This window comes from Carlito syrichta, unplaced genomic scaffold (genome assembly GCF_000164805.1).
Source record: "Carlito syrichta isolate Samal-C Ts95f unplaced genomic scaffold, Tarsius_syrichta-2.0.1 Scaffold309624, whole genome shotgun sequence".
Classification (NCBI taxonomy): domain Eukaryota; kingdom Metazoa; phylum Chordata; class Mammalia; order Primates; family Tarsiidae; genus Carlito; species Carlito syrichta.
Genome location: NW_007253720.1, coordinates 477826 through 499635, shown reverse-complemented (window position 1 = coordinate 499635; position 21810 = coordinate 477826). Strand labels below are relative to the sequence as shown.

Here is a 21810-nt window from a genome sequence, read left to right as displayed (position 1 = left end):
GAGTTGAAACCTGTAATTACAACTAGACCGGGGCCTGGAGCGGAATCGAGGGTAGAGGGCGAGGAGGTGGCCTGAGATGGCCGGAGGTAATGGGGGTGCAGTGGGGGCAGGGGTCTTCATTCGGTTCTGGCTGCGTTTAGTTTCTCCCCTCCTGCCCGCACCCGCACCCATTCCCAATTCCAGAAGGAACTTAAGCTGGAAAGGCATGTCTTGCTGGTCTGGCGTCCTCCTAGCAGAGGGACTGCTGGACCGTAGTGAGCTAACTGTTGGGAAGAAAGGGGTGGAAGGGCGAGTAGGAGCCTGCAAGGGTGGGGGAGGAGCTAAGTGGGAATCCAGGCTGGGGGAGGGGTGGCAGGGTAGGAGGTGGCCTTTCTGGTGTGGGGTGAGGGCTGCCCCTGCCAGCAGTCGGGATAGTTGGTGCAGAGACAGATTCTGTTGGACGTTGCACTGAGCACCTTCTTATCTGCCCAGGCCCTCGTGGGTGGCGAGGATGCAGTAGTAAGATACAGACCATCTTTGCCTCCCTAGGACTTGCCAGCTGGCAAGGGACTGGCTTGTTTATTCACTGAACCAAGGAGCACCTACTGTGTGCCTGATGGCTGGAAGTAAATGCTCCATTCAGTGATGGGAAGACTCTGAAAAATACGTATCTTCCCTTTACAAGATAATAGACCTTATATACACACATCAGCTCTCCTTGAGTCCTCCCAAATAATTTCAAGAGGCAGAATTTATTATTCCCCTTCCACCGGATGGAAACAGTCTCAGAAAAATAAATTCACTTGGCTAAGGTGACACATCTAGGAAGTGATGGAATGAGGGTTTTAACCTCTGCTGTCCCACTCAAAAACACAGGTACCTAGAAGCCCCACAGTGGCTAATCGAGGACTGTGGCAGAGAGGAGAGAACAGTGAGATCTTTGGGCACCATGGGAGGCCTCTACTCGGCTCCACCCTACAGAGCCCTACTTGTAGCCCCTCCCAGACAGGCTTTGTCCCTTGGTGTTTTGTGCCCCAGGCAGTGGCAGCCGCGGCGGCGGCTGTTGTGTAACAGTGTTGGGATGCGGTGGTGGGTCAGAGCTGACCTGGTCCCTAGGACGGTGATGGCTGCCCCTGTGTGTTTTTCTCTGGACACAGCATTTGACAAAAAGTAGAACCTTGGTCCCAGCGTGGGCTGGAGAGGAAGGTTCCAGGTGGGCCCTCACCGGCTGTTCTCACCCTTCCCGGATGTTGACACAGATGTGTCTCCCTCAGCTTTTCCCAGACTCTGCCCCCTCATCCCACATCCCTCAGGGCTCTTCTCAGGCCTGAGGGCACTGGGTCCCTGGGCCTGTCCCTGCTGAGCCCTGGCTTCTCAAGATCCTGGGTGCGTATGTCACTTGGTGGAGGTGAGGCACCCTTGTCCAGGAAGGCAGCCAGGGCCTAGAGAAGGGCTGATAAGACTGCAGGCTGAGACTAATGACTCCTGGTGCCCAGCTGCTGGGGACAAAGTTCAGCGATGAGTGGGGGCAGGGGTGAGCTAGGGCTGCCTCACTGCTCACATGCATGCTCTCCCCGTGGTTACACGGCCACCCTGACTCTCCCTGCATACCTGCAGGCCTCCGGGTGAGCAGCAAGGCCTGCGAAGCCTGTGCTCCACCAATCTTTGAACCCTAGGCCCTCTTGTTCTGTTTCCTACCTGTCAGGCAAGGATCGTCGCCCAGAAACGGTGTGTGTGCTGGAGGGTGGGGGTGGCATACCAAACATTTCCCAGCCGCAGGGATTTCTGGAAAGGCTTTCTTATTTCTCAGATCCTGGCTCTTCCACACTACTTCCATGACCCAAGCAATTACTTTATTCTTTTCGAGCCCGTTTGATCATCTGTAATGTGGGGAGGGTGTAATGATAGATAGTACCCATTTCAGAAGGTATGGAGGATTAAATGAGATCACATATGTTATGATGTAGGTGCTCAGTAAAGTCTTAGTGAGTGAGTGCTGATGTGGTGATAATGATGGGTGAAGGTGATGGTGAAGGTGATAGGTAGGATTTGCAGGACCTCAGGCTCTTGCTTAACTCTGTGGACCCAGCTAGTTGGACCATTGCATCACAATTGCTTGGAGGTTTCTCCAGATGCCACCCCCTGAATCAAAATTCCTAAGGGTTGCCGGACACGGTTGCTCAAGCCTGCAATCCCAGCACTTTGGGAGGCCGAGGCGAGAGGACTGCCGGAGCTCAGGGGTTCAAGACCAGCCTGAGCAACATGTTGAGACGTCGTCTCTACCATAAATCAAAAAAATTAGCTGGGCCTGGTGACACATGCCTGTGGCTCCAGCTACTTGGGAAGGCCAAGGTGGAAAGATCACCTGAGCCCAGTAGGTTGAGGCTGCAGTGGCTGTGAACACACCATTGCACTCCAGCCTGGGCGACAGAGTGAGACTCCAACTCAAAAAAAAAATTTTCCTAAAGGTGAGGCCAGATAGTCCTTATTTTGAAGGATAAACAGATACTCACTCTGACCCCTCTCCGAGCAGCCCTCCTCCCCAACCCCATTTTCCCCAGACTCCTCTGACTTTCCAGAACCTCCACCCCACCCTACCACCATGCCACAGCTTCCTTGAGTTGGACATCGCCATGTGGTTCTTCTCTTTCCGATTCGGAAGTTAGGAACCACGATTCTTTCCTGACTCTTCTTTTGCTGGCTGAAGGTGAGGGACCTCCTAAGGGTGAGAGAGAAAAAGGGTAAGAGAGCGGTATAGAGGCAGTCTCAGAAGTCCACTGTGCTTGTGCTGCCTAGGAGATCCATGGGCTTGAGCCTCATGTTGTAAACCCCAAGAGAGGGAATGATTCTGTAGCTCTTGGAGTGGCCTTGTCTCTGCCAGACCACGGACCTCTGAATTTGCAGCCAAAGTTGGTGAACCATCCTTTTTCTTGGAAAAATCTGCACTGATTTCATACAACTCTTAAAGTGCGTGACCCCCAAAAGGCAGAATGTCCTGGAGAGAATAGGGGCAAACAATTATGGCCTTATTTCTCCTCTTAGTCAGCTTGAGGGTAATTCCCATGGGCTTCCTATGTTACCCCCCCATCTCTTCTTCAGAGATTCGGGGTGCACAGTGCCCCCATGTTGTATGTGGGGGGGAGGGTGACTTCAGGATACAGTGCCCAGAAGGGAATGAGTTTCCCTGGAGAAGTCCTTTGGGGATGTGTTTGGTTTGGGGTTGAAATGGCAAGGTGAGCCCTGTGCCGGGTTTACGCAGGCAGAGGGGAGATGCCTGGAGGGTGCATCCGAATGTGTATCAGATAAATTCCTACTTCCTTTAAGGAGATTAAGATTGCAGCTGGGAACAGAGCGCACACTGATCTGATAACGGCTCACACCGGGCTGAGTGACCAGGAGGGGCCTGTGCTGGGGAGGACTGTGTGGAGCCAGTAGAGTGTCTGCCTGTGTGAGGATTCTGCACATTCAGTGAGCCTTGGCTGAGAACCTGCTGTATGCCCTACGCCAAGGAGGCTTAAATCTTACCCCAGCCAGTCGTTAGTGGAGTAGAGGAATCGGCAGGTAAGCAAGTACACAAGCAGTAGCCACGGCAAATGCTGGGATGCGCTGTGACACCCAGGGAGCTGGAATAGTCACCAGCATTTGAGAGCTGCTCATTGAGTGCCTACAGCGTGCCAGTCCAGGACCAGGCATTGAGGAAGTAGGGGTAAACAAAATAGGGGCTCCCTTACCCTCTGCTGCAGTCTTGTGGGAAAGACAGACAGTTAACACGTTTTTCCAAACAAGTGCATGACTACGATTGTGCTGTGGGCCTTGAGGGAGCGTTTGTTGAGTACTCACATTGTGATAGGCATTGAGCCGTGTTGTTTCAAACCCCTTAGGTAACAGGTAGCATTGTGCCCACTTTACAGATGCGGAAACTGAGGCTCTCAGTTGGTTGCCCCAGCCAGAAAGTGGGCAGCTGGGGCTTGCCTCAGACTGTCTGATGCCACAGCTCTTGCTCTTCTGCAACCTGCCGCCTTGCGCTTGCCAGCTGGGTCCAGAGAAGCAACCAGACAAAACTGACAGATAGTCATTGAGTTAGAATCATTGTCATGGCAGATGGGCTAGTCTTGTTTACCGCTGTGTCCCAGTGCCCAGGACAGAGCCTGGCACGTTATAAGTGCCTGATAAACAGGTGTGGAATGCGTGAGTGAGCACCTACAGCGTGCCCATCTTTACAAAGGTGCGTTGGTGGGGGAATGAGTGTGTGGAGTCCTGTCCCCTCAGGATGCGTGACGGCTGCCTAGAGACAGAGAGCACAGGAATAGGTGCACAGTACTGGGGTTGAACAACACGGGCGTGTGGTGTCCCAGGCAGCCTGGTGATTCATTGTCGCGGGATTGGAACAGACGATAAGTGGCTGTGAGTTGGAGGAAAGAGAGGTCATCGTGGGCTGGAGCGGCCTGGGGAGGCTTCCTGGGGGACAGAACCTGCCTCCAGTGGGATGGATGTGGTTGGTGGCGGGGCCTGGGTGGGTATTCCAGGTGCTCTAAATGGGGATGTGGGGAAAGGAGGCTGAACCAGAACCCTCTGCAGAACATGCTGGGCCAAAGACTGGATTTGAGCAGAAGAGAGGCTGGCCATGGTTTTGTTGGAGGAGGGGCAGTCAGGACTGGGACAGGAACTGGCAATACCTGACCGGGATCTGCAAATGCACAGCCTCCGAGCCCCAGAAGATGGGCAGCAGTGGGTTGTTGTGGGAATCGGGGTGCAGCTTGTGGTTGGCTAGGGCATGCAGAGCTCCAGCTGGAAGGGTTTGGGGGCAGACAGGTGTGAGATGGGAATGGACCGGTCGGAGAGGGGGAGGCGCCGGGTGTGAAGTAGTGGCTGGATGTGTGTGTATAGGGATAGAGGTCCGATGGGAGCCAGATGTTCATCCAGAGACCAGAGGATGTGTGAGGGGTGAGGGTGGGGGCGTGGCCAGGCAGGGCTGGTGGTGTCATCGGCAGCTCTGTCCCAGTTAGACCTGCTGGGCTCCCAGTTGCTAAGGGCAGGCCAGGGCAGCTCCCTATGCCAATTCCAGGGCCAGTCAGCCCTGACCATGCTCCTGACCCTGATCTTCACCTTTACTCCCTTCTTCCATACACCCGCCCATGGTGGCAGGGGTGCAAGGAGCCCTGGGAGCTGTTCATGTGTGTGCGTCTGCTGCGGGACATGTGTGTTCCAGGGAAGGTGGGAAGGCTGACACCTGCTCCTCAGCCCTAACCGTTTCCACAAGCCTTGCCCAATTCAAGCGGGCCCTTTCTGGAGAGCAGCGGGCGCTGTGGGCCAGGGACTTGAGAGGTCATGCGTGCCTCATCCATAGACACTGACTTGGCATCTCAGAATGGAGAGAAATGAGGTGTCTTCGCCCTCTCCCTTCAGGCGACCTGAGCAGAGCCCAATGCCAGCAGTCATGACCCGGGCTCTGGGGCACAGAAGGGGGGGGTGCCTGTGTCTCTCCTTCCATGTCTTGAGAAGGGGTGCTCCAGCTGGGGGTGCTCAAAGCCTCACCTTTCCACTTGCTGTCTCTCCCTAACTCAGTATCAGGGTAATTAATTACCATGGGTGACTAAGGCAGGATGCTGGTGAGAAGGAGGTGTTGGGCAAAGCATGGAGCAGAGGGCAGGGAGGGAGAGAAGGAAGGAGGGCGGGAGCGTCAGCTGGTGAGGGCGTTCCATGGGCGGGAGCTGCTTTGGACCTGCCAGGCCTCTTACCAGCTCCTCCAGCTGGGGCAGACACCGCTGCTACGCCCAACCGTGGGTGAGACCTGGGTTCTGGAATCAGGGTTCTGGGCTGGGACTGACTGCTGGCGGGGGAACAGCGTCTAAGTGGGAGAGGGCGAGCGGGGCCAGCTTCCTCTTTCCAGCTGACAGCCTCTGTTGTGCCTCTTCCTTGCAGACCTCCTGATTTTGGGGCTTGCCAGGATGGGGCCCCTGAGGCTCAGCCCAGGACCCCGGGGGCAGCGGTTGCTGCTGCCCCCTTCGCTGCTGGCGCTGCTGCTCCTGCTGGCTCCATCCCCGGGCCAGGCCACACGGGTCGTGTACAAGGTGCCGGAGGAGCAGCCACCCAACACCCTCATCGGGAGCCTTGCCGCCGACTACGGCTTCCCTGACGTGGGCCATCTGTACAAGCTAGAGGTAGGCGCTCCCTACCTTCGCGTGGATGGCAAGACGGGTGACATTTTCACCACCGAGACCTCCATTGACCGCGAGGGGCTGCATGAGTGCCAGAACCAGCTCCCTGGTGAGCCCTGCATCCTGGAGTTTGAGGTGTCTATCACAGACCTCGTGCAGAACGGCAGTCCCCGGCTGCTGGAGGGCCAGATCGAGGTGCAGGACATCAACGACAACACACCAAACTTCGCCTCACCCGTCATCACTCTGGCCATCCCCGAGAACACCAACATCGGCTCTCTCTTCCCCATCCCGCTGGCTTCGGACCGTGATGCAGGCCCCAACGGAGTGGCGTCCTACGAGCTGCAGGCTGGGCCCGAGGCCCAGGAGCTCTTTGGACTGCAGGTGGCGGAGGACCAGGAGGAGAAGCAGCCCCAGCTGATTGTGATGGGCAACCTGGACCGTGAGCGCTGGGACTCCTACGACCTCACCATCAAGGTGCAGGATGGCGGCAGCCCCCCACGAGCCAGCAGCGCCCTGCTGCGTGTCACCGTGCTCGACACCAATGACAACGCCCCCAAGTTCGAGCGGCCCTCCTATGAGGCTGAACTGTCTGAGAATAGCCCCATAGGCCACTCTGTCATCCAGGTAAGATGCCCCTTCCATCTAACTGTCAGGGTGACCCACCTTTGGTAATGGGAGCCCCCTCCAGGTGAGAGTTTCCTTTGTTTGGGGGGAAAACTGCCAGAAAACTAAGGGGGGACTCCTCCTCCCCAGCCCCAGCCGGGTGAGACCTTCCCACAAGATCCCCTGCTCCACCCTAGCAGGTGATAGTTTTTCTCTATCAAGCTACTTAGGTGACAGTGACATAGCTTGGGAGCAGCAATCTCCCCACCCCCAAGGTAGACTCAAGCTGGGAGACCTCTGAGAAGTGAAACTCCCTCCCTAGTCAAATGAGCGCCTTCTTCCCCGGCCAGGTGAGCTGAGTTGGAACAAAGACATCTCCCTTTATCCTGGTAGAATCTCTTCTGAGATGAGATCTTCCCAGCCCGGCCTGTTTCCCATTAGCCAGATGAGATTTTCCTGAAGCTGGAAGACATAGCCTCACTTTGCCCCTCCCTGACAAAGTCAAATGAGATCGTTTTAGCCAGGTGGGTCCTCAGAGTTCTGGTGTGTATACACCTGTGTCCCCTAGGTAGGGGCACCCATGGGTGCAGGGTGCTTAGCATGGAAGGGGGTCAGTTTCCTCTGCTGAAGTTGTCAGCACCCTTCTCCATGGGAACTGCCCCAGGGGCTAGGCAGCTTGGTGGGACCAGGGCTGGGGAGGGAGCGAAGAAAGCGTCCCAGCAGACAGGTGGGTGTATCTCCCACTGTCATCTCAGCCCTGGCCTCCTGCCAGCACTGCTCCTTTCACCTTCCCCATGGGCTGAAGCTGCCTCTGTCTTTGATAGGAGGGAGTTGAGGAGGGCTCAGCTTGCGCCAGACACCATTGCCCGTCCCGGGAAACCCCTCATCTTAGGTCCTCCAGCAGAAGTGGGGGGGGGTCGGTGGGAGTGTCAGCCTCTTTCTTTAGAGGCTGGTGGGCTGGAACCTGGAAAGGAGATGAGAAAGAAAAGGGAGACAGTCAGTCTGAGAAGGTGAATAATAACAGCCTAGGTGCCAGGCACTGCTCTAAAGGCATCATATATGTTATATCACTTCATCTTCACAGTACAAGGTAAGCATTAGCCCCATTTTACAGATGGGAAAGTGAGCCCATAGAGATTAGGAAATTTGCCTGATATCACAGAGCCAGTGGGGTCAGAGCCCACCTCTGCCCCATCCGGCAGTGTGTGTAGCAACTTACCCCTCCCAGAGAGGCAACACCGGAGAGCCAGGCAGAGAGCAGGCTGGGAGATGGACAGTGCTGAAAAGGGAAGATGGAAAGAACGGGCCTTGGGAAGGAGGTGGAATCAGAACTAAGCAAGGGCGGGAGGGAGACAGACAGAAGCCAAGAATCATGCACAGAGACAAGGGGTTAAGATCAGGGGCAGATAAGAAGCTGTGTGACCAGTCTAGAGATGGGGACAGAGCGGGGTCTCATCCTAAAGGTGGTGTCAGACAGGCTGGGGTGGAAGGAGGAGAAACTTAGAGTTTAGCCCTCACGGGTGTGAGCAGAGAAACAGGTAGCTGGGGAGCTACTCAGGAGTTTCCACTGTAGAAATAGCTCGGCAGGTGTGGTTGGAGCTCCCCTTCCCAAAGGGAAGGAGAGAAGATTGCCAGTGGCATGCAGCATGGGCCAGCGTGGTGTTAGCACTGCTCTTTCAGAGACAGACAGGTAGGAGGATAGATGGGGGAGGTGGGTGGATGGACAAAAAGAGAAATGCTATTTAGGGAGCATTTGCACATGCCAGGCAGTGTTAGACATTTTCACACGTGTTCCATTTTGTGCTCACCACAATCATGTGAAATAGGTTCCATTATTATCCCCACTTTACATACTTATAGACTGAGGCTTGGGGAGGTTAAATCATTGGCTCAAGGTCACAAGCAGTAGAACTGGGATTTGAATCCAGGACTCCTCTGTTTTGTTCCTCAAGACCCTGTCACATTAATCACTGTCTCCCCATGGCCGCCACATTCTGTCTGGCTGTGACCTATAGGACTCCAGCCCTCACATTTCTCCCTGCCCAGGGCTGCCTCGTGGGCATTCCACCTGGCTCCTGTTGTCCCATCACCACCCGTATTTGTGTAGAGTTGGGCTGAGTGCGCATCGGAGTTGGCGTGGGAGGGCGTGCCCACTGCAAGGGGACAGACAGTTCATTGTTTGGTGCTGGGAGCCCAGCCCTCTACCAGCAGGCTCTGTGGCCTGCACCAACCCTTCCCTCCTGGCCGCGGGCTCAGGCCGGATTCCTCACATTGGTGCCTCCCCAGCGCCAGCCAGCCAGGAGGAGAGGGAGCGGCTGGAACAGGTTTCCCCAGTTTGACAGAGCAGTGGCTGGGCCGGCCTGCAGGGCTCCCTCTGACCCACATCTCTCTGGCAGCTTTCAAAAGAGGCCCTTATGGCCGGGCACGGTGGCTCACACCTATAATCCCAGCACTTTGGGAGGCCAAATTGAGGGAATTGCCTGAGCCCACAGGTTTGAGACCACCCTGGGCAACTTGCCGAGACCTCATCTCTACAAGAAAACAAAAAATTACCCGGGCATTGTGGCACGTGCCTATAGTTCCAGTTACTTGAAAGTCTGAGGTGGAAGGATCTCCTGAGCCCAGCAGGTTGAGGCTGCGGTGGCCATGAGCATGGGTACCCCAGCCTAGGCAACAGTGAGACTCAAACTGAGGAAAAAAAAAAAAGAGGCCCTCACCTGTGGCCTCCTGGTGGGCATGTGAGTCTTTCCTCATGCGTGCAGACATGCACATGGATAAATATACAATCACACAGAGTCACAGTCTGACATCATACACGCATGTGCCTACATGCATATTTCACACCTTCATACATGATACACACCATCTCCAATACTCACAACTCCCCATCTCTTCAGAAGAGCTGGAGGCAAGTTGGACTGGGAGGAAGGTCTTCCCTAGTTCTGTTGGGTCCTCATCCTCTCCCCGAATCTGTGAGGACTCGTGCAGCAGTGACAAGTAGACTTTAATTCTGCCCTGTCCATCTCTAGTAGTCACCTGTAGCATTGCTGAGGATTTGTGGGCTGCACCCGGGCTCTTCAGGAAACTAGGTGAGTAACTTCTGCCAGAGTGTCAGAATTGGGAAAAGGCAGAACATGTGCGGCTTCTGGAAAGGGCATGATGTCGGCCAAGTTGTGCCTGCCATGCTTGTGGGGAACGACATTGGCAGCACATGCACCCCTTAATTTGCTATCCCTGGTGCGACCCCTCTCTGTTCTTGTTTTTCTCTCCTGCCCCATAGGTGAAGGCCAATGACTCGGACCAAGGCGCCAATGCAGAGATCGACTACACATTCCACCAGGCGCCCGAGATCGTAAAGCATCTTCTGCGACTGGACAAGAACACTGGACTTATCACCGTTCAGGGCCCTGTGGATCGTGAGAACTTAAGCACCCTGCGCTTCTCAGTGCTCGCCAAGGACCGGGGTGCCAATCCCAAGAGTGCCCGTGCCCAGGTGGTTGTGACTGTGAAGGATATGAATGACAACGCCCCCACCATCGAGATCCGGGGCATAGGACTAGTGACCCATCAAGACGGGATGGCCAACATCTCGGAGGATGTGACAGAGGAGACAGCTGTGGCCCTGGTGCAGGTATCCGACCGAGACGAGGGAGAGAATGCAGCTGTTACCTGTGTGGTTGCGGGAGATGTGCCCTTTCAGCTACGCCAAGCCAGCGAGACGGGCAGCGACAGCAAGAAGAAGTACTTTCTGCAGACCACCACCCCACTTGACTATGAGAAGGTCAAAGACTATACCATCGAGATTGTGGCTGTGGACTCTGGCAACCCCCCGCTCTCCAGCACCAACTCCCTCAAGGTGCAGGTGGTGGACGTCAACGACAACGCCCCTGTGTTCACCCAGAGCGTCACTGAGGTCGCCTTCCCAGAAAACAACAACCCTGGGGAAGTGGTCGCTGAGGTCACTGCCAGTGATGCCGACTCTGGCTCCAATGCCGAGCTGGTGTACTCTTTGGAGCCTGAGCCAGCAGCCAAGGGCCTCTTCACCATCTCACCTGAGACTGGAGAGATCCGGGTAAAGACATCCCTGGATCGGGAGCAGCGGGACAGCTACGAGTTGAAGGTGGTGGCAGCTGACCGGGGCAGCCCTAGCCTCCAGGGCACAGCCACTGTCCTCGTCAATGTGCTAGACTGCAATGACAATGACCCCAAATTTATGCTGAGTGGCTACAACTTCTCTGTGATGGAGAACATGCCCGCGCTGAGTCCAGTGGGCATGGTGACTGTCATTGATGGGGACAAGGGGGAGAATGCCCGGGTGCAACTCTCTGTGGAACAGGACAATGGTGACTTTGTTATCCAGAATGGCACAGGCACCATCCTCTCCAGCCTGAGTTTTGATCGAGAGCAACAGAGTACCTACACCTTCCAGCTGAAGGCGGTGGACGGTGGCATCCCACCTCGCTCAGCTTACGTTGGTGTCACCATCAATGTGCTGGATGAGAATGACAATGCGCCCTTTATCACCACACCCTCCAATACCTCCCACCGGCTGCTGACCCCTCAAACGCGCCTTGGCGAAACGGTCAGCCAGGTGACGGCTGAGGACATTGACTCTGGTGTCAATGCTGAGCTGACCTACAGCATCGCTGGCGGCAACCCTTACGGACTTTTCCAGATTGGGTCGCACTCAGGTGCCATCACCCTGGAGAAGGAGATTGAGCGGCGCCACCACGGGCTCCACCGCCTGGTGGTGAAGGTCAGTGACCGTGGCAAGCCTCCACGCTATGGCACGGCCTTGGTCCACCTCTATGTCAATGAGACTCTGACCAACCGCACGCTGCTGGAGACCCTCCTGGGCCACAGCCTGGACACACCACTGGATATTGACATTGCCGGGGATCCAGAATATGAACGCTCCAAGCAGCGTGGCAACATCCTCTTTGGCGTGGTGGCCGGCGTGGTGGCCGTGGCCTTGCTCATCGCCCTGGCGGTCCTCGTGCGTTACTGCCGGCAGCGGGAGGCCAAGAGCGGCTACCAGGCTGGGAAGAAGGAGACCAAAGACCTGTATGCCCCCAAGCCCAGCGGCAAAGCCTCCAAGGGAAACAAGAGCAAGGGCAAGAAGAGCAAGTCCCCGAAGCCCGTGAAGCCCGTGGAGGACGAGGACGAGGCTGGTCTGCAGAAGTCCCTCAAGTTCAACCTGATGAGTGATGCCCCTGGCGACAGTCCCCGCATTCCCCTGCCCCTCACTCCCCCCCGGGCAGCCCAGCCCTGGGCCGCCACTACCGCTCCAACTCCCCGCTGCCTTCCATCCAGCTGCAGCCCCAGTCACCCTCGGCCTCCAAGAAGCACCAGGTGGTGCAGGACCTGCCACCTGCAAACACATTCGTGGGCACCGGGGACACCACATCCACGGGCTCTGAGCAGTACTCCGACTACAGCTACCGTACCAACCCCCCCAAATACCCCAGCAAGCAGGTAGGCCAGCCCTTTCGGCTCAGCACACCCCAGCCCCCTCCCCACCCCTACCACGGGGCCATCTGGACTGAGGTGTGGGAGTGATGGAGCAGGTACCTTGTGCCTGCCAGGCTCGCCAGCCCATGTGGGAGGTGGGGCTGCGGGCATGGGGGTGCCGGGGCCTTGGTAACAACCCTGCTGCCTCACCCAGGCATCGGGATTAGGCTGAGTGAAAAGGGGGTGTGTGCTCTGTGATCCTGCCTGCCCTCTGTGCACTTGGGGGAGGACTGTGACTTGTCGAATCCCTGGACCCTGGACCAGACCAGCTGCCGGGTCTTGCAGGTGGGGGCTGACAGGCAGGTGAGCAAAAGTGGGGAGGGAGGTGGGAAGAAATCTATTCCAAACATAGGTCTCTATCTGAGACCAGCCACAGGTGCTTCTCTAGTCCGGGAACAGGGAGCCCCGGGGTCCTGGTGGGGAAGTGGGTGGGGAATCTGCCGGGCGGGGGGCCTCCCCGTTTGTGCCTTCTGTATGTACTGTGTATTAACCTCTTCTCACCACCAGGCTCCTGGGGCCGGGTTCCACTTGTCCTTCCCCAGCCCCAAACACTTATCCCTGACAATAAAGTTCTCTATTTTTGGAGTTTTTGTTTCTTATTTTCCTGGAACTGAGAGAAGAAGCGAGAGAGACTGGAAGCAGCCCTTTGTCCTCAGGTCCTGCCTCAATTTTCCCTTCCATTCTCTTTGCCTCTAGCCACATCATAGACCTGCCTGCTGTACCCCAGTGCTATCTTAGCTGCCATCTCCCCATCCACCTCCACATCCCTATCCATGTCTGGGAAAGTGCCCTTCTGACCAGCCTTCTCATGGGGGTGTCTGCCACTGTGACTTCTCATCCCGTGTCTGTGAGGCTTTCTCCCCGGGAATGACACCCTTCACCAATAAAGGGTGGATGGAACTGCACCCAAGTCCTGCCCCTTCTCCACTGTTGGAGACTTGGTTTTTCCAATCTGCCCAATGTGGTGTGCTTCTGACATACCTCAGACTAAGCACCTAGTAGGGGCTAGCATTCAGCAAGGCAGGAGGTGAAGGCAAATAACCCCTTGATTATACTAGCCACCTTCCCCCGGGGAAGATCACCCCCAGGTCCCTTTCCCAGCCACTTCGTCCCAACACCACTTAAACACCCAGCAATTAGCCAGCCCTGCCCTGTGTCTCCCCACCAAGATCACCAGCCTGGGCTGCGGGGGGGGTGGGGGGCAGGGGAGAGATGAGAGAACTCCCAATCCCTTGCATCAACCTGCCCTCACCCCCCAACTCTCACAGGGCTCCCTACTCATGGGCACAGGCTTCCTAGGTCTCCCTCCCCTCCAGCTCATTGCTCAGGCCACCCTGGGCTGCTTGCTCTCACTCTCTCTCTCTCCTTCTCTCACTTCTTGCTCTCCTGGGTCTGCCTTGTCTCTGTTTGTGCCTGAGGGACAGGAAGGCTAAAGTGTGGGTGAGGGGCCCCAGGTCCGGAGGGAGTCTCTGAGGCCAGAGGCAACCTATCTCCATGGTGACTGAAGAGGCTTGAGACACTCCCAGGAGGTCCAAGGCGCCAACTCTCTCCTCTGATTCCATCCACAGATTCCCCAGTGCGCTGGGGGTGCCCCCAAAGTAAAAGTTCTTGGGGTCTTGGGAGACATGGGTCCTGGGGAAGTGAGGAGGAGTCATGTTTCATGTCTCCTGGACGAATCCAGCATCTGTGAGGGCCCCAGCATCTCCTGACTCCCGTTTTCTCTTCTGTCTCTCTTCTCTTGCCACCGCTGCTCTCTCCTACTCCTTTAGTGCCTTCATCTGTTTTGCTTTCCCCGAGTCTGAGGGACTGCTTGTCCCTCTGCTCAAATGCAACCCAACCCATCCACGGAGCCACATCGAACATCTTCTCCCAACACCAGGACACAACGAAACCACACCCCCTGTTGTCATCCCCAGCACACATGGACCACGTTTCCACTGTGTACACAGCATGGTACAGGACCCTGGTTTAAAAAAAAAAAAAAGTCATCCTTGGACAAGACAGACACAGGAAACACTGAGGCAGTTGAGAGTCTTACATGACGTTTGAGAAGTGAAGATTTTCCCAACTTGTTCTCTGAAAATCCTCTGCCACCACAAGTCACTAATACTTTTTGGGTCCTTACTAGGTGCAAGGTACTATGCTGAGCACGGTGTGTGAATTAGTTCATTCAATGCTCGTAACTCTGATAAAGGTAGTTTTAATGCTCATTTTACAGAATTGAAAACTGTTTTATGATGGGGCCAGATTCAAACACAAAGCATTAGGAGATCTGATTTCCAGCGTCTGCTGTTATCCCCTGTGCTATAGAAAAGGAGTCCATGGTGAAGTCAATTTTGGTAGGAAGAGATTCACTATCACACTAGGCTATGAAAGGCTCTACAGAGCCCTGCAAGAAAGGAGGAAACTGCTTGTGTTTAACTCTTGAGTTTTCTGAATTATTTGACCCTAGAGTCCCTTCCCTTTCTTTATGGATGACAGTATGGGGAAATTTGCGTGCAACCATGGGAATGGGCTTCTGGGAGAATGTGGAGATTGAGCCAGCTTGTCAAGAGGGTCCCCTGCCTCCTCCCAGGGTCCCCTGCCTCCTCCCAGGGTCACCGTGTGAGGGAACTCCTATGGCAGGAGCAAGCATGACCAAGTTGGAGGCAGGGAGAGGGAAGAGAAGGGACTATTTCAGATGGAGTTTTTTTTTTGCTTGTTAGTTTTTTTGAGCCAGAATCTCACTCTGTCGCCCAGGCTGGAGCGCAGTGGCACATTCAGGGCCACCACAGCCTCCACCTGCTGGCCTCAGACGATCCTTCCTAAATGTGCCTTCCAAGTAGCTAGAACTACAGGCATGCACCACCACGCCCAGCTAATTTATTTATTGTAGAGACAAGTTCTCGCCAAGTTGCCCAGGCTGGTCTCGAACCCACAGACTCAGGCAATCCTCTCACCTCCGCCTCCACCTTCCAAGTGCTGGGATTACAGGGGTGAGCCACTGCCCGTGGCTGCTCCTGGGTTTTTTTTAGATGAACTGAGTTTTTGAAAATTCACTGGAATACATGGTTGGCTTTAAGACTCAGGCAATCATCCTCTCACCTCCGCCTCCACCTTCCAAGTGCTGGGATTACAGGGGTGAGCCACTGCCCGTGGCTGCTCCTGGGTTTTTTTTAGATGAACTGAGTTTTTGAAAATTCACTGGAATACATGGTTGGCTTTAAAGTGGGTAGAGGTGAAGGTACAGGATTGAACCTCTAAGGTGGTGGCAGTGGGAGTGATGGGTGGATGGATTTGGCTACGTTTCAGGAGAAAGGACCCACAGGATTCAAGGGATAGTGGATTTGGGGTAGGGGTAGGGATGAGGAAACCTATCAAGATTCCCAACTAGATATCAGCCTTCTGAATCTGGGTGCTGGGATAACAATGAGATCATTGCTCATGAAGACGCTAATGGAAGAAGAACATAACTTCTTCAGACATGTTGAATCTGAAGGGCCAGTAGGGACAGCCAATTGGAAATAATTGGCAAGTATCTAAAATGTCAAGACTAGAGTCTGAGAGAGACTTTGGATCTGGGCTTTTAAGATTTGATAGTCTTCCTAACCCTGAATTGTACCCCACATCTTTATAATAAAAAAAGATTTGATAGTCAGAATTATAGGGAACATTAAGTGTTGAGTATAACCCAAGCTTCCATTTTACAGAAAAGAATCATGGGAAAAAACACCAAGTGACTCGCTTAGTAGGCAGGACTGAAGCCCTCAATTACCAGGTGTGGGCTCAGTAGGAAAGGAGGGTTGCTGGCCAATGAATGTCTTGAAAGAAAGCCGGAAAGAAAGGTACCGAGAACCATATTGCCCTGTACCTCCTGTACCACCCAACACCAGGTTGACTATGCTCCTTTATAACCCCCAGCCCCAAATGCCCTTGTCAGTTTTGGAGAACTTGTCGGTTGTCACCCAGACCTTTCAGTGTGTGGGATCACAACGTGGATCCCAAGAAGGCTTGTCTATCCCTGAAGGTGAGCTGGGAGCCAAAGTGGAGAGGCAGTTCTGGGCTGCCCTCCCTACAGCTCCACAACCCCCTGTCCTGACAGCCTCCACCGGTCTCCTTGAGTGGGGTTATCGGGAGGGCGAGCCTGTGACACAGGGCCACCTCCCCTGGCCATCTGCATAACCTCCTCTAGAGGGTTACAGAGTCAAGACAAAGCACTGCCAAAGTCCTGGAGAATTGAAAGGAGCTTGGAGACTCATCAGCAGGGCCCTGGGCTTGGCTGCATTCACCCCTGGCCTCCAGGGGCCCTGGGTCTGTGCCCTCCTCGACTCCTAATTTCTGGTTGGCAGGAAAACCAGTGGCACTCCCAGGTGGGTGTTTGGGTGGCTGGCTGGCTGTGCCAAGTGCCAAGCTGAGGTTGCCAGGTTCCTGGGCTGATCATTAACCTGTGGCAGGCAGACAGGGCTGCTGGCCCGGAGCAGCCTGTCACCGTTCCACTCCCCCGACCCCAGTCCCCCCAGCTAAGCCTCCATGTCTGGTTCCTCAAGCCGGCAGCCCTCCTGAAACTCCTTCCTACTTCCTAGAAGGAGTCTCCTTTTGAGGCCAGCTTTCCTAATCCTCGAGGACGCCACGCCATCCACCCTCCTGCCCCCCCCAACCCCAGGCTACTCCACAGTTAATCTTCTGTTTCCTGATCCGGAGCGGCGAAGTTTCCATTGTTCTACTTCCCCCCTCCCCCCAGGTGTCCTGGTTTGTTATCAGGCTCCTGCTCCTCCCCTCCCTCCTTTTCCCACTCACAGGCCTCTGTGGAGAGAGATGAAATGAGGCTGGGGGGCTGAGTGGGAGGGGCTCAGCAGGGCATCACAAAGGAGGGGTGAAGAACAGGCCCAGGCCGAGAGAGGGTGGCACCTCGTGGACGGAGGCTGCGGGAAGGTGCAGGGCGGTGAGGCAGGTGAGGAGCGGCAGTCTGGAGGATGTGCACAGGAGGTGTGGCGTTGGTAAACTGGGGTCAGGATTCTAGACTGCTTTTAGGGAGCTGTTCTGGAAATCTGAGGCTATGCTGGTGTGTAGAGGGAGCTGGAGTGAGGAGAGTTGGCCGGTCTCATGCTCCTCGGGTGTCTGGGTGTCTGGGCTCTACGCGGCAGTAGGGGTGGTTCTGGAATCGCAGGGAGGCTGTGCCCGTTTTGGGACGCTGGGCTGGAACTAGGAGGGCTGTGCTCTAACAGGTGGTTCTACCGGCTTAGGGTTATTGGGTTAGCCTGGGGGCTGCAGTAATACTGGGGCTTGTGCTGTATTGGGACTTTGCACGTGTGGCCTTGGCTGTACTGGGAGCTGTCCCAGAAAGAAGGAGCAGTCTTGCGTTGGGGCCTGTGCTTTCTTTGCACACAGCCACCCAGCCTGCCCTCAGACAGGTACACCAACACACATTCATCTATACACCGTCATCTCTCTAGGGGACGGCGCCGTGCCGGGCTGCTGGGGGACGACGCTGGGCTGGGGGACTCTCTCGGGGGCACTACGCTGTGCTGGGCTGCTGGGAGGCTGGAGCAGGGAGACTTGGCTGAGGCTGGGGCGTGGTGTGGTGGTGGGCCCCGTGGACAGCCTGGCCGGCCAGCAGTAACACTCGCTCTCCTTGCAGTTACCTCACCGCCGTGTCACCTTCTCGGCCACCAGCCAGGCCCAGGAGCTGCAGGACCCATCCCAGCACAGTTACTATGACAGTGGCCTGGAGGAGTCTGAGACACCATCCAGCAAGTCATCCTCGGGGCCTCGGCTCGGTCCCTTGGCCCTGCCCGAGGACCACTACGAGCGCACCACCCCTGATGGCAGCATTGGGGAGATGGAGCACCCTGAGAACGGTGAGGAGCATCAGCATGGTCAGGGACCCCCAGGAATGAGTAGAAGCCCGAGGATGGTGATGAGACTTTAGAAATCCTCCATGTACTGCCTTCCTATAAAGTGCTCAGTAGTGATCGCTGGGCTGAATGCTTTCAGGGGTATATTTGTCTAATCCTCACAAACGCTCTGATCTGAGAACTTTATTGTGCCTACTTTACAGTGGAGGAAACTGAGGCTCAGAGAGGTTCAGTCATGGACCCAAAGTCATATGTCTAGGGAGTGACAGACCTGGGAGGGAGTCAAACCCAGCTTTCTCTGACTTGGCACCATATCTGCACTGCCTCCCTGGGAATGGGACCCTGAGAAGGGTGGCCAGACAGCTCAGATCATGGTGAGGAATCCTCAAGAAGGCAGACGGTAGCCCTCTAAAGAGAGGGGAGGGACTTGAGGATGAAGAGTGGACCCTGGATGCCATGGGGAGCTCGGATAATGCTACGATGATCCCCTGGGGTGAGAAGTGAAGGGTCTGGCTGGGGAAGAGCAGACAGAGGTCTGGAGGGGAGGGCAAGGCCTGTCTGGGGGCTTGGAGGGTGGTGGCAGACGGGAGGCCTGGGCCAGAGCGGAGGCTGGCATGGGGATGGATGGCAAGGTGTGCTATCAGAGTGTGAGTGTGCAGTGTGTGCGCTGTGCACATGTGTGTGCATGTGTGAAGCCCAAGGTAGCCTGTGGCGAGAGTGAACGAGCTAGCCCTTGGGATGGAAAGACTCTACTTGAAGCAGTGCTTAGGTCTCACCCCTCCCTCGGTCCAAAGCGCCTCTCCCCCAAAAGACAGAAAGTTCCACTCCCTGCCCCCTCGGGCACAGGGCCCTTGTCTAACCTCCCTAGGTCTCAGAGTGCCTTCTGCCCCCACCCCGCCCCTCCATGCGCGATCTCATGCCCGTCTCGTCCTTTTTGTGCCCGCGCAGAGCCGGCTGGCCGGAGCAGGCCCTGAGGCGGCGTGCCAGGTATGTGGGAGCTGCTCTGGGGTCTGGGGTCTGTGGGACTCGGCCCAGCACCCAGCCCCGCCCACCCAGTGCCCATGCTCTGCTCCAAGCCGCATCGGGTCCCCCAACTCTGCCCTGAGCTGAAGAGCCCTGGCACTTCGAGGTTTAACAACAGATCTGTCCCCTCTCACCTGGCCCTGGCAGGAGACCAAGCTGGGGTGGGTGGTGCCGGGGGAGACCCTGCCCCAGGCAGTGCTCTGCAGCCATGTCCCCGAGGGGGGTCACCGCCTGGTGCTCTCCCTGAGCAAGGGCGGGACGGAGGCAGCTGTGACAGGAAGTGCTCATGGCCCGGCCGTTCCCATGGAGACCTGCTGCCCAGCAACCACGCCGGCTACTGCTGATGTCAGGCGGCCAACTCCTGTTCCCGTGGGTGTTTCTGGGCAGGGAGCCTGGGCAAGGCCAGGGGTGGCGGCTGGTGTAGGGGCCAGAGTGAGGTGGGGAGGGGCTGCATGGGTGTGCTTGTGGGTTTGAGTGTGTGCTTCTATGTGAACATCCCACATAGAAGCGCGTCCTTTCCCCGACTTTAAAGCAAGGCCTTGCTGCACTGGGGCAAGGCAGGGACTCCAGGACCACTGGGGGCATGTGAGGCTTGAGGGGGTTCAGAAGGAAGGGGTGTGCCCAATTTTGTCTGAGGAGAGAAGAGCCCAGCGTAGTAGATTTGGGTGCTTATACCTAGACCTCCCTGTGTGTGTGTGTGTGTGTGTGCGTGTGTGTGTGAGAAAGAGATAAAGGGAGAGAGGGAGGGACAGATGGAGATTGTGTTCTTAAAAGAGGACAGGGCTTTCCTCTATCCTACCTGAGGGTAGATTTGCATGTTTAAGCCTGTCTGGAGAGAGATGACAGAGTGTGCAGATGAGTGTGAGTGTGTGCACCTGTCTGAGGGCAAATTTGGTGGGTGGGTGTGAAGAGCATTGGGAGATATGTGAGACTGGAAGGAATGTGTCTAAGGATAGATTGTGTGTGTGTGTGTGTGTGTGTGTGTGCGCGCGCGCGCGCACGGCAGGCTAGCAGGTGAAAGGTAGGAGGGCGTGTGTGCCTGTGGGTTCGTTCAGTGGGCAGGACGGGGCGCGTATTCCTGTTCTGAGGCAGGTTGTGGGTGCCGGTGGGGGGTCGTGGTGCAGAGCGTGGCGAGGCTGTGGGCCTGACAAGGTTCTTCCTGCTCTGTCCTGTAGACCTTCGCCCTTTACCTGATGTCGCCATGACGGGCACGTGTACCCGGGAGTGCAGTGAGTTTGGCCACTCTGACACATGCTGGATGCCTGGCCAGTCGTCTCCCAGCCGCCGGACCAAGAGCAGCGCCCTCAAACTCTCCACCTTCGTGCCTTACCAGGACCGAGGAGGGCAGGAGCCTGCGGGCGCCGGCAGCCCCAGCCCCCCGGAAGACCGGAACACCAAAACGGCCCCCGTGCGCCTCCTGCCCTCCTACAGTGCCTTCTCCCACAGTAGCCATGATTCCTGCAAGGACTCAGCCACCTTGGAGGAAATTCCCCTGACCCAGACCTCGGACTTCCCACCCGCAGCCACACCGGCATCTGCCCAGACGGCCAAGCGCGAGATCTACCTGTGAGCCCCCTTCTGGCCGGCTGGCAGCCCCTTCCCCAGCCGCCGGCCAGCCCCCAAATGGGCCCGTTCCTGGGCTCCCACCCTTGACCCCTCCAGCGTGGACTTCCTGGCCAGGGCCCCAAGTGGGGTGGGGAGTACTGGCCTCATGATCACGCTGCCCTTCTCCCAGGCAGGGTCCAGGTCCTCTTCCCTCATTTCCATCCCCCAGGAGCCCTCCCTTCCCTTTCTTGGGGCTCCCCCCAACCGATGCCCAAGAGGGCTCCTCTACAATGACTGGGCTCTCTTCCCTAGACCTCCAGGGAGCACCCCTCGATTTGGGCAGATGGTGGAGTCAAGGGTGGGCAGTACGCTTTCAACTCACTGTTTCCCGCATGGCTGGCCGGGGGGCGGCTGGCATGCCCGATGTTAGCCCTGAAGCAGGGCTGAGCAGGGGAGCCCCCTCCCTGGGAACTCCCAGAGGAAACTTGACCGCCAGGGACTCCCTGAAGGGCTTTAGTTACCAAAGGTGGGATGGGGATGGGAGTGGAGCAGAGGCCTGGTCTTCCCTTCCTGCTCCTGGGCTGGCCCACCTGCCTGCCACATGCCCACACCCAGTCCCATCCGCCCCCCCCCGTCCCCTGCTGGTCATGCAGTGTCTGTATATAAGGACCTTGGAATGACGTCCCCATTTCTGCCTGATTTGCAACTTTTCTCGTTGATGTTGTGTTGTCTTGGGGGACCCCTGGAGGGGGGACCTGCCCTGTGCCCCCTCCTCCCTGCCGCAGTGCTCCCCCACCCCAGGCCTCTATTGTTCCATGTTGTAAATACCCCTGGGGCCGTGGTGGGACGGGGGTGCAGGCCAGGGAAACAATGGGTGGGGGGGGCGGGGTCACATTCGCCTATCAGCAGAGCTGGGCTTTTATTTAATTTTTTTTAAAAATACAAATCTCTATTTTTTTGGAACTGTTGCGCTGTGCCCTGGGGGGGATCCCCGCTCAGGCTGGCCTCCCACGTCCAGATGAGCATCACAGAGGGGCCCTGAGGCTGTGGGGGGCAGCTGGACAGGGGTGGGATGACTGTGCCTCTGGCCTGGTTGGGTGAGTTGGGAGCAGGAAGGTTTGTTCAGGGGGTGGCTGGTGGCTGCCCCCGACGTG

At 56.5% G+C, this 21810-nt stretch overlaps 1 protein-coding gene across 1 annotated transcript; it reads left to right on the top strand.

The window, feature by feature from the left end:
* Positions 1-5773: 5773 nt before the first annotated feature.
* PCDH1 (protocadherin 1) lies at positions 5774-21598 on the top strand. The gene is given in 6 exon segments (XM_008067436.2): positions 5774-5841; positions 5902-6764; positions 10024-11989; positions 11992-12218; positions 17872-18091; positions 20287-21598. Coding segments are annotated over 5 exon segments (3645 nt in total). The 5' UTR covers positions 5774-5841; positions 5902-5927; the 3' UTR covers positions 20682-21598.
* The last annotated feature ends 212 nt before the right edge of the window (positions 21599-21810 follow it).